The sequence below is a fragment of the Pseudophryne corroboree genome, chromosome 2 (genome assembly GCF_028390025.1).
Source record: "Pseudophryne corroboree isolate aPseCor3 chromosome 2, aPseCor3.hap2, whole genome shotgun sequence".
NCBI classification, from domain to species: domain Eukaryota; kingdom Metazoa; phylum Chordata; class Amphibia; order Anura; family Myobatrachidae; genus Pseudophryne; species Pseudophryne corroboree.
In genome coordinates, this window is record NC_086445.1 from 589,238,311 (window position 1) to 589,251,819 (window position 13,509).

General features: G+C 44.0%; 1 protein-coding gene across 2 annotated transcripts in view; it reads right to left on the bottom strand.

The window, feature by feature from the left end:
- The window catches only part of EYA3 (EYA transcriptional coactivator and phosphatase 3), a 229,895-nt gene that overhangs the window by 38,184 nt on the left and 178,202 nt on the right, over window positions 1-13,509 (bottom strand). For both annotated transcript variants that reach the window (XM_063954572.1, XM_063954571.1), the window contains one exon: window positions 10,172-10,332. In XM_063954572.1, the coding sequence (XP_063810642.1) occupies window positions 10,172-10,332 (161 nt within the window). The remainder of the gene's footprint in view (window positions 1-10,171; window positions 10,333-13,509) is intronic.

Below are 13,509 nucleotides of genomic sequence, written 5' to 3' on the forward strand. Positions count from 1 at the left end.
AAATCATGAAACGAAAACGTGACAATTTGTCTAATTTATCTACAAGAAGCTCATTAGTGATGAAACACATAAGGGCGGTAGCCCCAGCAGTACCCAGATTTGATAAGACCAACCCCTTTGATACAGCTCAGTTCAGGTTGCCCATTTTTTTTTTTTTTTTGGGGGGGGGGGGGTGATGGTGGGGAAACCTTTTTTGTTGGTCAGCAGGAAAAGGCAATATCACATTTGATCACGAGATAATAAAAATTGCCTCTAGTATCTTGTCAGTCATTTAGAATATCCAAAAATAAGGTGGTAGGGCAACTTGAATTAAAAAAAAAAAAGGGGGGAAGAAACAGTGGCATATGTTGGGGAGGCAGGCAGAACTGGGAGAAAAGAGGGTCACCATGATGCACCCCCAGTGAAAGGCAGCAAACGTCCAGTGTCTGTCCTTCCATCTTAATTATTTTTGCCATAGCAAAAATAAATCAAAACTGATGTGTTTTGAATATGAATCAGATTCCTTGTAATCCCAACCTATGAAACCATGTGTCCATAAATTCTGCATGCTTCTGTAATACAGCCAAGGTGATATCCTCCATATAGACCTATAGTCATTAAGCCTACGAAACTAGCCAATGGACATGGAGACATAGAAGTAAATTCACTAAAGCTTCTAAAACAGAGAATTGGTGATGCTGCCCATAGCAACCAATCAGATGCTATCGTTTTCTAAAAGGCAACATAGAAATGATAGACAGCATCTGATTGGTTGTTATGCGCAGCAGCACCAATTCTCTGTTTTAGAAGCTTTAGTAAATTTACCCCTTACACTTAGCTGGGGTAACTGCCTTGGTAACATATTGAAGAGACTTCTTAAGGTGCATACACACTGTGAGATTTTGGCTATCTTCGATTTTGACTATGGAATTTTGACTATGGGCCTAATTCAGATCTGATCGCAGCAGCAAATTTGTTAGCTAATGGGCAAAACCATGTGCAGTGCATGTGGGGCAGATATAACATGTGCAGAGAGAGTTAGATTTGGGTGGGGTGTGTTCAAACTGAAATCTAAATTGCAGAGTAGAAATAAAGCATCCAATATTTACCCTGCACAGAAACAATATAACCCACCCAAATCTAACTCTCTGCACATTTTATCTGGGAAAATAGTCTTCCAGCTGAGTAAATCTATCTTTGTCACTTCACAAACCTGGGCATTTCTTTTGGCACCATCTTGGTGATTTGGGTAGGCTACTACTGCCACGTTATTGGTAAATAGAGGAGTGATTGCATTCCATACTGCTCTCACTTCATGCTGATCTGAATAGTTTCTCTTATGAGGTCCACAGTCCTTGAGCTATGTACTGTAGAAGATGTGCTCCCCATCCTACTGCACTTGCATCTGTCGAAATAGACACTTTGGTTGTGATAGAGAATTTGAACATTTTTCTTAGTTTCACCTTTCTCCACATGGACCCTTTGTGGACCATTTCAGCAGCATGGGAAACTCAGAAATAGGCTGATAATGCCTGAATTTCCTTGCATCCTACCCCTGAGTGTGTAATTCTGTGGCGTAGTGTGTACACCTAAAAACGTTATCTGCTGAGTTGGAGCGAATTGCCTTATATTCAAATGAATGGCCCAAGCCTGGTTCTGCAGAATCAGTATAATCTGATTTATTCTGTTTTGTACAATACCTCTGATTTCCCTGCAATCAAAAGAAGTGTGATATGGCCACACTAATACATTTTATTTACTTAATTGGGCTATAAGGATCACAAGAATTTTTGTGAACTTCCCTGATGTTGCCAGACTGAACAGGAGACATGTAAGCTGGTAGTGGCTGCTTAGTTGTTTGAAATTGTTTGGCAACTGGACTGTGGAAATAGGCACCTTTAGATCTATAGAGGCCAGAAATTCTCCTCTTATTAAAACCTTTACAATTGTAGTACAAAATTGCTATACACAGACAAACTTGTTTACCGCTTTTAAGTCTAGTAGAGACCCAAAATCCTGAGGGTTATTTTTTGTTAAAAGAACAGAAGCATGACAAAGGGCTCTTTCTGCCACCACACGTAGGTAATATATCTGATTATTAACTTTTATTTATTTAGGCACTACAAGGTATACGCAGGGGTGTGGATCATAAGATCGCCAGTGTCTAGGTCGAACACTATAGGTCGACAGGATTTGAAGGTCGACATGTCAAAAGGTCGACATGAGTTTTTTTTGTGTTGTTTTCTCCGTACAGTGACCAGGAAGCCCAATTAATGCACCCTGTCCCCTCGCATGGCTCACTTTGCTCGCCAAAGTTTACCGTTCCAATCGTAGTCCACGTGGATCGTTAAGTATGAAAAAGTAAAAAATAAGATTTTAAACCTACCGGTAAATCTTTTTCTCCTAGTCCGTAAAGGATGCTGGGGACTCCGTAAGGACCATGGGGTATAGATGGGCTCCGCAGGAGACATGGGCACTTTAAGACCTTTTAATGGGCGTGAACTGGCTCCTCCCTCTATGCCCCCCTCCAGACCTCAGTTACAGGAACTGTGCCCAGAGGAGACGGACATTTCGAGGAAAGGATTTTGTTAATTAAGGGTGAGATACATACCAGCTCACACCACAACACACCGTACAACCTGGGATATAACTAAACCAGTTAACAGTATGAACAAACAAGATCAGCAACAGGTTGATCTGAACTGCAACACAACCCTTGTGTAGACTTATCAACAAATATGTACAAGTACTGCAGATTTATTCCGCACTGGGACGGGCGCCCAGCATCCTCTACGGACTAGGAGAAAAAGATTTACCGGTAGGTTTAAAATCTTATTTTCTCTTACGTCCTAGAGGATGCTGGGGACTCCGTAAGGACCATGGTGTTTATACCAAAGCTCCAGACCGGGCGGGAGAGTGCTAATGACTCTGCAGCACCGATTGAGCAAAAGAGAGGTCCTCATCAGCCAGGGTATCAAACTTATAGAATTTTGCAAAAGTGTTTGAACCGACCAAGTAGCTGCTCGGCAAAGCTGTAACGCCGAGACGCCTCGGGCAGCCGCCCAAGTAGAGCCCACCTTCAAAATGGAATGGGCCTTTACCGATTTTGGTAACGGCAATCCAGCCGTAGAATGATCCTGCTGAATCGTGTTACAGATCCAGCGTGCGATAGTCTGCTTGGAAGTAGGAGCGCCAACCTTGTTGGCTGCATATAGGATAAACAGAGCCTCCGTTTTCCTAATACGAGCCGTCCTGGCTACATAGATTTTTAAAGCCCTGACTACATCAGGATACTTGGAATCCTCCAAGACATCTGTAGCCACCGGCACTACAATAGGTTGGTTCATGTGAGACGATGAAACCACCTTAGGTAGAAATTGTGGACGAGTTCTCAATTCCGCTCTATCCATATGGAAAATCAGATAGGGGCTCTTGTGGGACAAGACCGCCAATTCGGACACCCTCCATGCAGATGCCAAACCAATAACATGACCACTTTCTAAGTGAGAAATTTGAACTCAACAGTTTGAAGTGGTCCAAACCAATGTGATTTAAGGAACTGTAACACCACGTTAAGGTCCCACGGTGCCACTGGGGGCACAAAAGGAGGTTGGATGTGCAGTACTCCCTTCACAAAAGTCTGCACTTCTGGAAGAGAGGCCAATTCCTTCTGAAAAAAATATTGATAAGGCCGAAATCTGCACCTTAATGGAGCCTAACTTTAGGCCCATATCCAGCCCTGCCTGTAGAAAATGGAGACAACGACCCAGCTGAAAAACCTCCGTAGGAGCATTCTTGGATTCACACCAAGACACATACTTCCTCCAGATACGGTGATAATGCTTCACCGTTACCTCCATCCTAGCTTTAAGCAGAGTAGGGATGACCTCCCCTGGAATACCTTTCCTAGCTAGGATTTGGTGTTCAACCGCCATGCCGTCAAATGTAACCGCGGTAAGTCTTGGAACACACACGGCCCCTGTTGTAACAGGTCCTCTCTTAGAGGAAGAGGCCAAGGATCTTCTGTGAGCATTTCCTGAAGATCTGGATACCAAGCCCTTCGAGGCCAGTCTGGAACAATGAGTATCGTTTTAACTCTTGTTCTTCTTATGATCCTCAATATCTTTGGGATGAGTGGAAGTGGAGGGAACACATAGACCGACTGATACACCCACAGTGTTACTAGTACGTCTACTGCTATTGCTTGAGGGTCCCTCGACCTGGAACAATACGTCCAAAGCTTTTTGTTGAGGCGCGACGCCATCATGTCTATCTGAGGGAGTCCCCAACCGTTTGTCACTTCTGCAAAGAAGACCTCTTGATGAAGCCCCCACTCTCCTGGATGGAGATCGTGTCTGCTGAGGAAGTCTGCTTCCCAGTTGTCCACTCCCGGGATGAAAACAGCTGACAGAGCGCTTACATCATTTTCCGCCCAGCGAAGAATCCTGGTGGCCTCCGCCATCGCTGCTCTGCTTCTTGTTCCGCCCTGGCGGTTTACATGTGCCACGGCTGTGATGTTGTCTGACTGGATCAGTACAGGTAAGTTGCGAAGAAGATGCTCCGCTTGTCTCAGGCAGTTGTATATGGCCCTCAATTCCAGCACATTTATGTGCAGACAAGCCTCCTGGCTTGATCATATTCCCTGAAAATGTTTTCCTTGTGTGACCGCTCCCCAGCCTCGGAGGCTCGCGTCCGTGGTTACCAGAACACAATCCTGGATTCCGAACCTGCGACCCTCTTGGAGGTGAGCACTGTGGAGCCACCACTGGAAAGATATCCTGGCCCTGGGGGACAGGCTTATCCTCCGATGCATTTGGAGATGGGACCCTGACCCTTTGTCCAGTAGGTCCCACTGAAAAGTTCTTGCATGGAACCTGCCAAACGGAATGGCCTCGTAGGCCGCCACCATCTTTGCCAACACTCGAGTGCATTGATGAATCGACACACTTTTTGGTTTCAGCAGATCCCTAACCATGTTCTGGAGTTCCAGAGCTTTTTCCAATGGGAGAAAAACCCTCTGCCGTTCCGTGTCCCGAATCATGCCCAAAAACGACAGTCGAGTTGTCGGCATCAACTGCGACTTTGGCAAATTTAATAGCCAGCCGTGTTGTTGTAGTACCGTCAGAGAGAGTACCACGCTTTTCAGCAACTGGTCTCTTGATCTCGCCTTTATCAGGAGATCGTCCAAGTATGGGATAATTGTGACAGTTTCAAACGGCAACGTCTGAAACTGGTAATGACAATCCTGTACCGCGAAACTCGGGAACGCCTGATGAGGAGGATATATGGGGACATGAAGGTATGCATCCTATATGTCTAGTGACACCATAAAATTCCCCCCCCCCCCCCCCCCCCCGTCCAGACAGGAAATCACTGCCCGGAGAGATTCCATCTTGAACTTGAATCTTTTCAAAAACAGGTTTAGGGATTTTAGGTTCAGAATTGGTCAAATAGAGTTGAATAAAACCCCTTTCCCTGTTGCAACAGGGGAACCGTGATAATCACTTGCTGTTGACACAGCTTTCGTATTGCAGCTGGAACTATTTCTCTCTCTGGGAGAGAAGCTGGTATGGCCGATTTGAAAAATCGGTGTCGAGGCACGTCTTCGAACTCCAGTCTGTATCCTTGGGTTACAATTTCTAGCAATCCAGACCTGGCTGAAGAGCTGAAGATGTGTCCCCACTGGTGCGGACTCCCGCAGCGGAGCCCCAGCGTCATGCGGTGGATTTGGTAGAGGCCGGAGAGGACTTCTGCTCCTGGGAACTAGCCGCAGCTGGTGTTCTTTTCTCTCTGGCGAGGAAGGATGATCCACGTCCCTTTCAGAATTTATGAGACCGAAAGGACTGCATCTGGTATGGAGGCGTTTTCTTTTGCTGTGGTGGAACAAAAGGCAAAAAAGAAGACTTACCAGCGGTAGCTGTGGAAACCAGGTCCGCGAGGCCGTCCAAAAAACAAAAGTTCACTCTTGTAAGGCAAGGTCTCCAAAAGTCAGCATCACCAGTCCATTGACGGGTCCACAACGCCCTCCTAGCTGAAATTGGCATGGCATTGGCCCTTGATCCCAAGAGGCAGCCTCCCTTAGGTACAACGCTGCGTCCTTGATGTGACCCAATGTCAACAATACACTCTCCCTGTCGAGGGTGTCCATGTCAGATGACAAGTTATCTGCCCATCCTGCAATCGCGCTACTCACCCATGCCGATGCTACCGCCGGTCTGTGCGGGGTTCCCGTAGTCGCATAAATAGATTTCAAGATAGTTTCCTGCCTGCGATCCGCAGTATCCTTTAGTGTCGCCGTGTCCGGAGACGGTAGGGCCACCTTTTTGGATAAACGCGTTAAAGCCTTATCTACCGTGGGTGATGATTCCCACCGTAACCTGTCCTGTGAGGGGAAAGGATACGCCATAATCATGTACTGAATACTCTTGGCCAACTTTGAGTGTAACCGAGCGTCATCATAGTCGACACTGGAGTCGGAATCCGTGTCGGTATCAGTGTCTGCTATCTGGGTAAAGGGACGTTTCTGGGACCCTGATGGGGTCTGTGACACATTAATATCCATGGATTGTCTCCATGCTTGGTTCTGGGACTCAGATTTGTCCAACCTTTTATGTAATAAAGCCACACTTGCATTCAAAACATACCACGTCTACCCAATCAGCAGTCGGCAGTGCTGACGGAGTCACTATTACATTCTGCTCCGCATCCTCTCTGGAAGAGCCTTCCGCCTCAGACATGTCGACACACACGTACTGACACACCCACACACACTGGGATATAGGGGACAGACCCACAATAAGGTCCTTTAGAGAGACAGAGAGGGAGTTTGCCAGCTCACACCCAGCGCCACTGTGGTCTGAAATATTAATAATGTCCCAGACCTGCAAGCGCTTTCTGTATCACACTAGCACCAAATTAATGACCCCCCCCCCCCCCATATTTTGCACCCTGTTACTTGTATACAGCGGTGAAGGGAGTCCGGGAGCAGCGTCTCTGCAGCAAGCTGTGGAGAAAATGGCGATGGTTAGAGCGGAGGGACTAAGCTCCGCCCCCTCGATGGCACGCTTCGGTACCGCTAATTTTTATACTGGCGGGGGTCTGTATATACTGCCCATGCAGTATCTATGCATGCCAGTGAACTTTTATGAGATAATTATTGCTGCCCAGGGCGCCCCCCCCTGCGCCCTCGCTGTGCCTCATGTGTGTGAGCAATGGCGCGCTGCGCGGTACCTCACGAAGATCTGAAGTCTTCTGCCGCCTATAGTGGTCGACCTAGACACTGTTGATCTTCAGACCGGTTCCCATACACAGTACTGTACAGGATAAACATAAAATAGTACAGGTTGTTTCCGATATACAAAATACTGAATTTTTTGAGCGCGACTGAGACAGCGACACCTTTGCGTTACACAAACTTAGCTTCATACACAAAATTATTTAAAAAATTGTATAAAATTACCTTCAGACTATGGGGACAAAATTAGCAGCAGTAATTTACTGGACTCACCAGGGTTATCCTATTAGCCCCAATGCTTGCTGTCCCCAGCCATGCTGCCCACCTTACCCTGCCGTGCTGCTGCTTCCACTCACCTGTCTCGTCGGCCCCACTGCCCACCTTCCCCCGCCACTGTGGTGACTGTGCAGCAGCATACACAGCTCCCGCTAACAACGCCAGTGGCTATAGTCCTTTGTCAGCCACGATACCCAGCACTTATCAGGGATTATGCTTCTGGTGCCTGAGAGCCACAATAACACACGGATCTTATGTATTATCGCACGAAAACGGGACATTTTTCTCCCAAAAACACACAGGCTTTAATTGGATAGCTCGAAAGAAAAATGATTGTGACTATTAAGATACCCCCCTATGAGATTTATGAAACAAATGCATTCTGTGTTTAGACTTGGGTACCATCCACAAGATCTCATTATGGTATGCAAATATTCCAAAATACGGAAAAATCCGATATCCAAAATACTTCTGGTCCCAAGCATTTTGGATATGGGAGACACAACCTGTAACTGAGTGACAACACAAATACAATACCCAACTGGATACCACAGCATAAGTACCATACATTAATGGCACACAACAGATTGGAATACACTTTACAAAGGCTGGTGTAGGGGCAAATCGCTGACGCTAACAGGTATAAGCGGAGGAAAGTTGCTTCAATATTCAGTGATCCTGTACCCAATGTATGGGTGAGCACACAGAGTCAGTCACTGAAAGGGAGTAGAGAAGGGAATGGAGCACTAGTGACCTGTATAGTGCTAGGGAAGAAAAAGAGGATGGATCTTGCTGCTAGTTACTACATCAAGAGACTTCACACCATACGCCACAGCCTTCTGCATAATTACCAAATTTCTAAGCAAGCATCATCTAAAAACCATTTCCTTTCAAATCTGCACGAAGTGATGCACTCCATAATCTGTGGGTCTTTTTTTTACATGTTTTTACAGAAGCACCATCTGATAATGAAATAGTACTTCTATGGATTAATTCTGCCACTGCAGGACTGTACACCAAATTTAAAAAAAACCCTCCTCTTCATATGGATACATGCGGTCAATCCCTGACCACATTCTAAAGAAACTGCACCATATTATAATGGATTAGAGACCTGATCATGAGCAATTACAGGCTGTGCACAATCAACACAAAATACTGCATCCTGATCCATATTGATAGCTTGTCACAAGCTGCTCACATTTTTAAATGGTTAGTATGCTTCTTTGTCATTCCAATCTCTGCAGGCACACTATAAAAAAAAAAATGCCAATTACTACTACAGGTTGAGTATCTCTTATCCAAAATGCTTGGGACCAGAGGTATTTTGGATATGGGATTTTTCTGTATTTTGGAATAATTGCATACCTTAATGAGATATCATGGCGATGGGACCTAAATCTAAGCACAGAATGCATTTATGTTTCATATACACCTTATACACACAGCCTGAAGGTCATTTTAGCCAATATTTTTTATAACTTTGTGCATTAAACAAAGTGTGTGTACAGTCACACAATTCATTTATGTTTCATATACACCTTATACACACAGCCTGAAGGTCATTTAATACAATCTTTTTTATAACTGTGTGTATTAAACAAAGTTTGTGTACATTGAGCCATCAGAAACAAAGGTTTCACTATCTCACTCTCACTCAAAAAAGTCCGCATTTCGGAATATTCGGATATGGGATACTCAACCTGTATTAATTCAGAGCACCCTTAGTAAGTGCTTACCAGCTGACTGGCTGTTTGGGGAAAGGCTCAGAGCCCATTTTAATCATTGAGAAAAAGTGAATAATTGCAGCGAAGACAGATGGCAATAGCAGCGCCTATCCCTGACCCGACCGTTGTCAGTGCGTGTTCTTGCTCAGTCGGCTTGTTCTTTGATCCAGCACCACAGATAATACCTGCACAGTTTGCTGGTACCACACAGATCCTCTGTCCGGGAGCATATCCTGCTTTCTACTTTAGATTTTATATTGTGTCCACAGACTGGGGGGGGATCATTGGCAGGTAAAAGAATGTGAGGTAAGCCTTCATACCGCTGTGACTGTTATTACAAAGTTTTGTTTTATCACTGTTTCCATTTGTAAAGCGCAATGGTATTTGCTGCGCTGTGTAAGAGACTTAATACTAATAAGCCCTAAGCAGCATAAAATAAGAAACTGGAGGAGCTAAGCTATATGCACCAGGTGGGTGGTCCTCTTTTTGAAGTTCCTGTCTCTGTCCTGAGAACTGGTTAGTAACCCAGAGAAATGGCTTAACTGAGCAATATATATTGTGAGGTTTCATGTTCTTATATTATATTTGTGATTTTTATGTTGCCTTTCCCAAGGGTACACTGCAGTGTGTTGGTGTTATATGTATCTATTTTAAATAAACGGATGTATAAAACTGAACCACAGACACAGAGATTGCAATAGTTATATTAATTAGTACCTGTATCTTTATTAATAATTTATTATACCAATCTGTACTGTCCCCTACTTTTCTTGTCTTATTGGAAACAAAAAAATATTTCTTCACTGCATTTAAGAAAATTTGCATTTATGTATGCAAAGCAATATGAATACAGTAATATACACATCTGTTGAGCGTCAGCATTCAAAAATATATACGGATAATGCAGCAAGTGAATTTTAAAATACATATGGAGTACCATAACCTGATTACTCACCACTAACATTGCTCTTGTATTTCTCATACACCTCAATGACTTTCCGATATCGAAATGCCAACTTTCTCATCCAGTCCATACCACCCTGGACTCCGGTGGTAGAGCTGTGATTCCGGTTTCCTGCTGTCCCACTAAATCCATCTGTAGTAAAGCTGTAGTTACTAGAATCAGAGAGAAGGACATTAAAGTGTATAAATAAGCAAAACTATTGCTTGTATTTAAATGTAAACAATAAATAGTCCGAACATACTAGAACTGGCCATTGCCATAAAAACTACAGGGGTCACTTCTGTGCACTTCCCCATTATCAAAATGATCCTTTATTTATAAAGTGACGACATATTAAATGCAGGTGGTGAACGGAGCAGATCACAATGAGAACAAACTGCATACGCCAACATAATACACTGTAAAGGTGCCCTGTACTACCAATGTGAGTGATGAACTTGATATAACAAGGGTTCCGGTATGAATGGTCGACCATGTTATGGTCGACAGTCATTAGGTCGACCACTATTGGTCGACATTGGCATGGTCGACATGGACTAAAGGTCGACACATGAAAATGGTCGACATGAGTTGTTTTTTACTTTTTGTTGTTTTTTTACTTTTTGTGTCTTTTTTGCGTAAAGTGACGGGGAACCCCAATTAGTGCACCGCTTCGCTCGCCATGCTTCGGGCAAGGTTTACCGTTCTCAATCGTAGTCCACGTGGATCGTAAAGTATGGAAAAGTTCCACAAAAGAAAAAAAAGTGAAAAATGCATGTCGACCTTTCATGTGTCGACCATGTGTCCATGTCGACCATCCAAACGGATACCATAACAAGGTAGCAGGACAGAAGCTCTTAAGGGTAGATTTACTAAAGCTTCAAAAAGTGGTGGCGTTGCCCATAACAAATAGTTTCTATCATTTTTTAGGTTGTAACAGAGAAGTGATAGCTAGAATCTGATTGGTTGCTAAGGGCAACACTACCACTTTTTAGACACTTTAATCAATCTAGCCCTTAGTGAGGACAGAAACATCAGCGACCAATACTAGAGCTTGTTTTGCAACCTCAGCTGTTGCCAACAAGGAAGCCCCAGAAACAGCCAGAGGCGGATAGCATATTCTCCACATCCTGCTGAACTGAGTAATACCACTAATACCCCTTTCAGACCGCCACCTATGAACACGGGTCACTGGCACATGAGGACACATAACCCGTGTTCAGGTGCAGTATGAAAGGTGCCAGGGAAAAAATACCCAGTCAAGCGACCCGGCATTTCAACCCTGGTTGCGAGCAGGGTTGAACTCGTGTTCAACCAGACTCACTGTGCGGTGTGATGTTTCCCGTTCACTGTGTGTATGGGCGGCGCATGGAGATAATGTGATCTCCAAGCGCCACCCCCGCCGCTTCACCAACCCAGCAATATACCGGGTTGCAGACAGCGGCAGCGGGATGCACCCTGGGAGCTCCCATGTCAGGCTCCGGGTGCCACCCGGCTCAGGCGGTGTGAAAGTGGTGTAAGTGGTCTATTTCACTGTGAGAATTGCCAAAATGTACGCTGGTGTCTCAGCTACATATGCACAGTATCCATTACAATTATACACACATTTTGTATATATAGCTCTGCTATTCACGCACACATTCAACCTGAAAAACGCAGAGTTGTATGATAAAGACAGTGGTTCTCAATTATTTTCCACCTAGGTATGGCTGATAGCCCATTTACACTATAGGGGGTATTCAATTAGCGCCAATTTACTGCAATTGCAGGTTTTCCTATTTTCGCGCCTTTTCTGCTGTGAAAACTGACTTCGCGGGTATGCATGCTCCCGCAATTCGCCCTATTCATAAGCAGCGAAAACAGGATTGCCGCAAAAATTGCCGAAAATTGGTGCCGAAAGTGAAAAAGGGTAAATCTGTCCGTACTCCCAAAAAAAGTTAATCTAACATCGTATAAAAGTATAAAACTTTATTATTGGTTATAATAAAGTATTTCTGGTACTTAAATTGGGTCAAATGGCTGACATACGCATTTTCTTAAAATGTCAATTTAAAAAAAAAAAAAAGGTACACAAAATGGGTATAAGTATACAGTATATTTCGGTCATTTTAGAGGGACTAAAAAAAGATGGAAACAGACCAATTACTCCCATCTGCAAGTCTAAAAACACTTGTCCTACTCATAAAGCACCCCAATATACCTGTCCCATACCTTGTACCCCAATTTCCATCATTTTGCACTTTTTCACCGCAAAAATGACATTATTGGCCAATTAAAAATAAATAAAAACTTCTAAGTGCCGAATTAGTAATTATGGGGGTTGTTCTATGGGTACAGAAGCAAATCCCAACATTTTTTACTTCAAAGAGGGATTTTCCCAAAGTTTATCAACTGCTCAGAGTTGGTGAAGTGAACTTCGCTGTAAAATTACCGTGAAAACTTTTTTTGCGGACAAATGAACAGGCGTTTGGCAAATTTACTGTGATTCGTGGTAATTTCTGCTCTTTTCACCATGATTTGCGTCTTTTTACCACAAAAATGCGTTTTCACCGGTAAATGAATTCCCCCCTATATCTCCCAAATTTGGCAAATTAAACACTTGTAATTAGAAAATGATATTATATAAAATGTTTGGGCACTTCTACAAAAAGCAATAAATGTACTATAGACACAATAAAAAACAAACACAGAATAATGGGGGTGATTCAGAGTTGTTCGCTCGCTAGCTGCTTTTAGCAGCATTGCACACGCTAAGCCGCTGCCCTCTGGGAGTGTATCTTAGTTTAGCAGAATTGCGAACGAAAGATTAGCAGAATTGCAAATAGAAATTTCTTAGCAGTTTCTGAGTAGCTCGAGACTTACTCCTAACACTGCGATCAGTTCAGTCAGTTTCGTTCCTGGTTTGACGTCACACACACGCCCAGCGTTCGGCCAGCCACTCCCCCGTTTCTCCAGACACTCCCACGTTTTTCCCTCACACGCCTGCGTTTTTCCGCACACTCCCAGAAAACGGCCAGTTTCCGCCCAGAAACACCCACTTCCTGTCAATCACACTCCGATCACTTCAACGATGAAAAGTCTTCGTTAGGACGTGAGTAAATCTACTAAGTTTTGAGCTAAAATACTAACCGCTTGCGCACTGCGAACCATGCGCATTTTTGCCTTAATCGCTCCGTTGCGAAAATCGGCAACGAGCGAACAACTCGGAATGACCCCCAATGTGTATATGTCACAAGAAAAAAAAAATGGGCAAGGAAGCTATAGGCCCCATTGACTTTCTTAGTCATTTTAAAGTTATGTTTTAAGAATTACATGAATACACATTTTTAAAAAATTTTTTTTTTACTTTA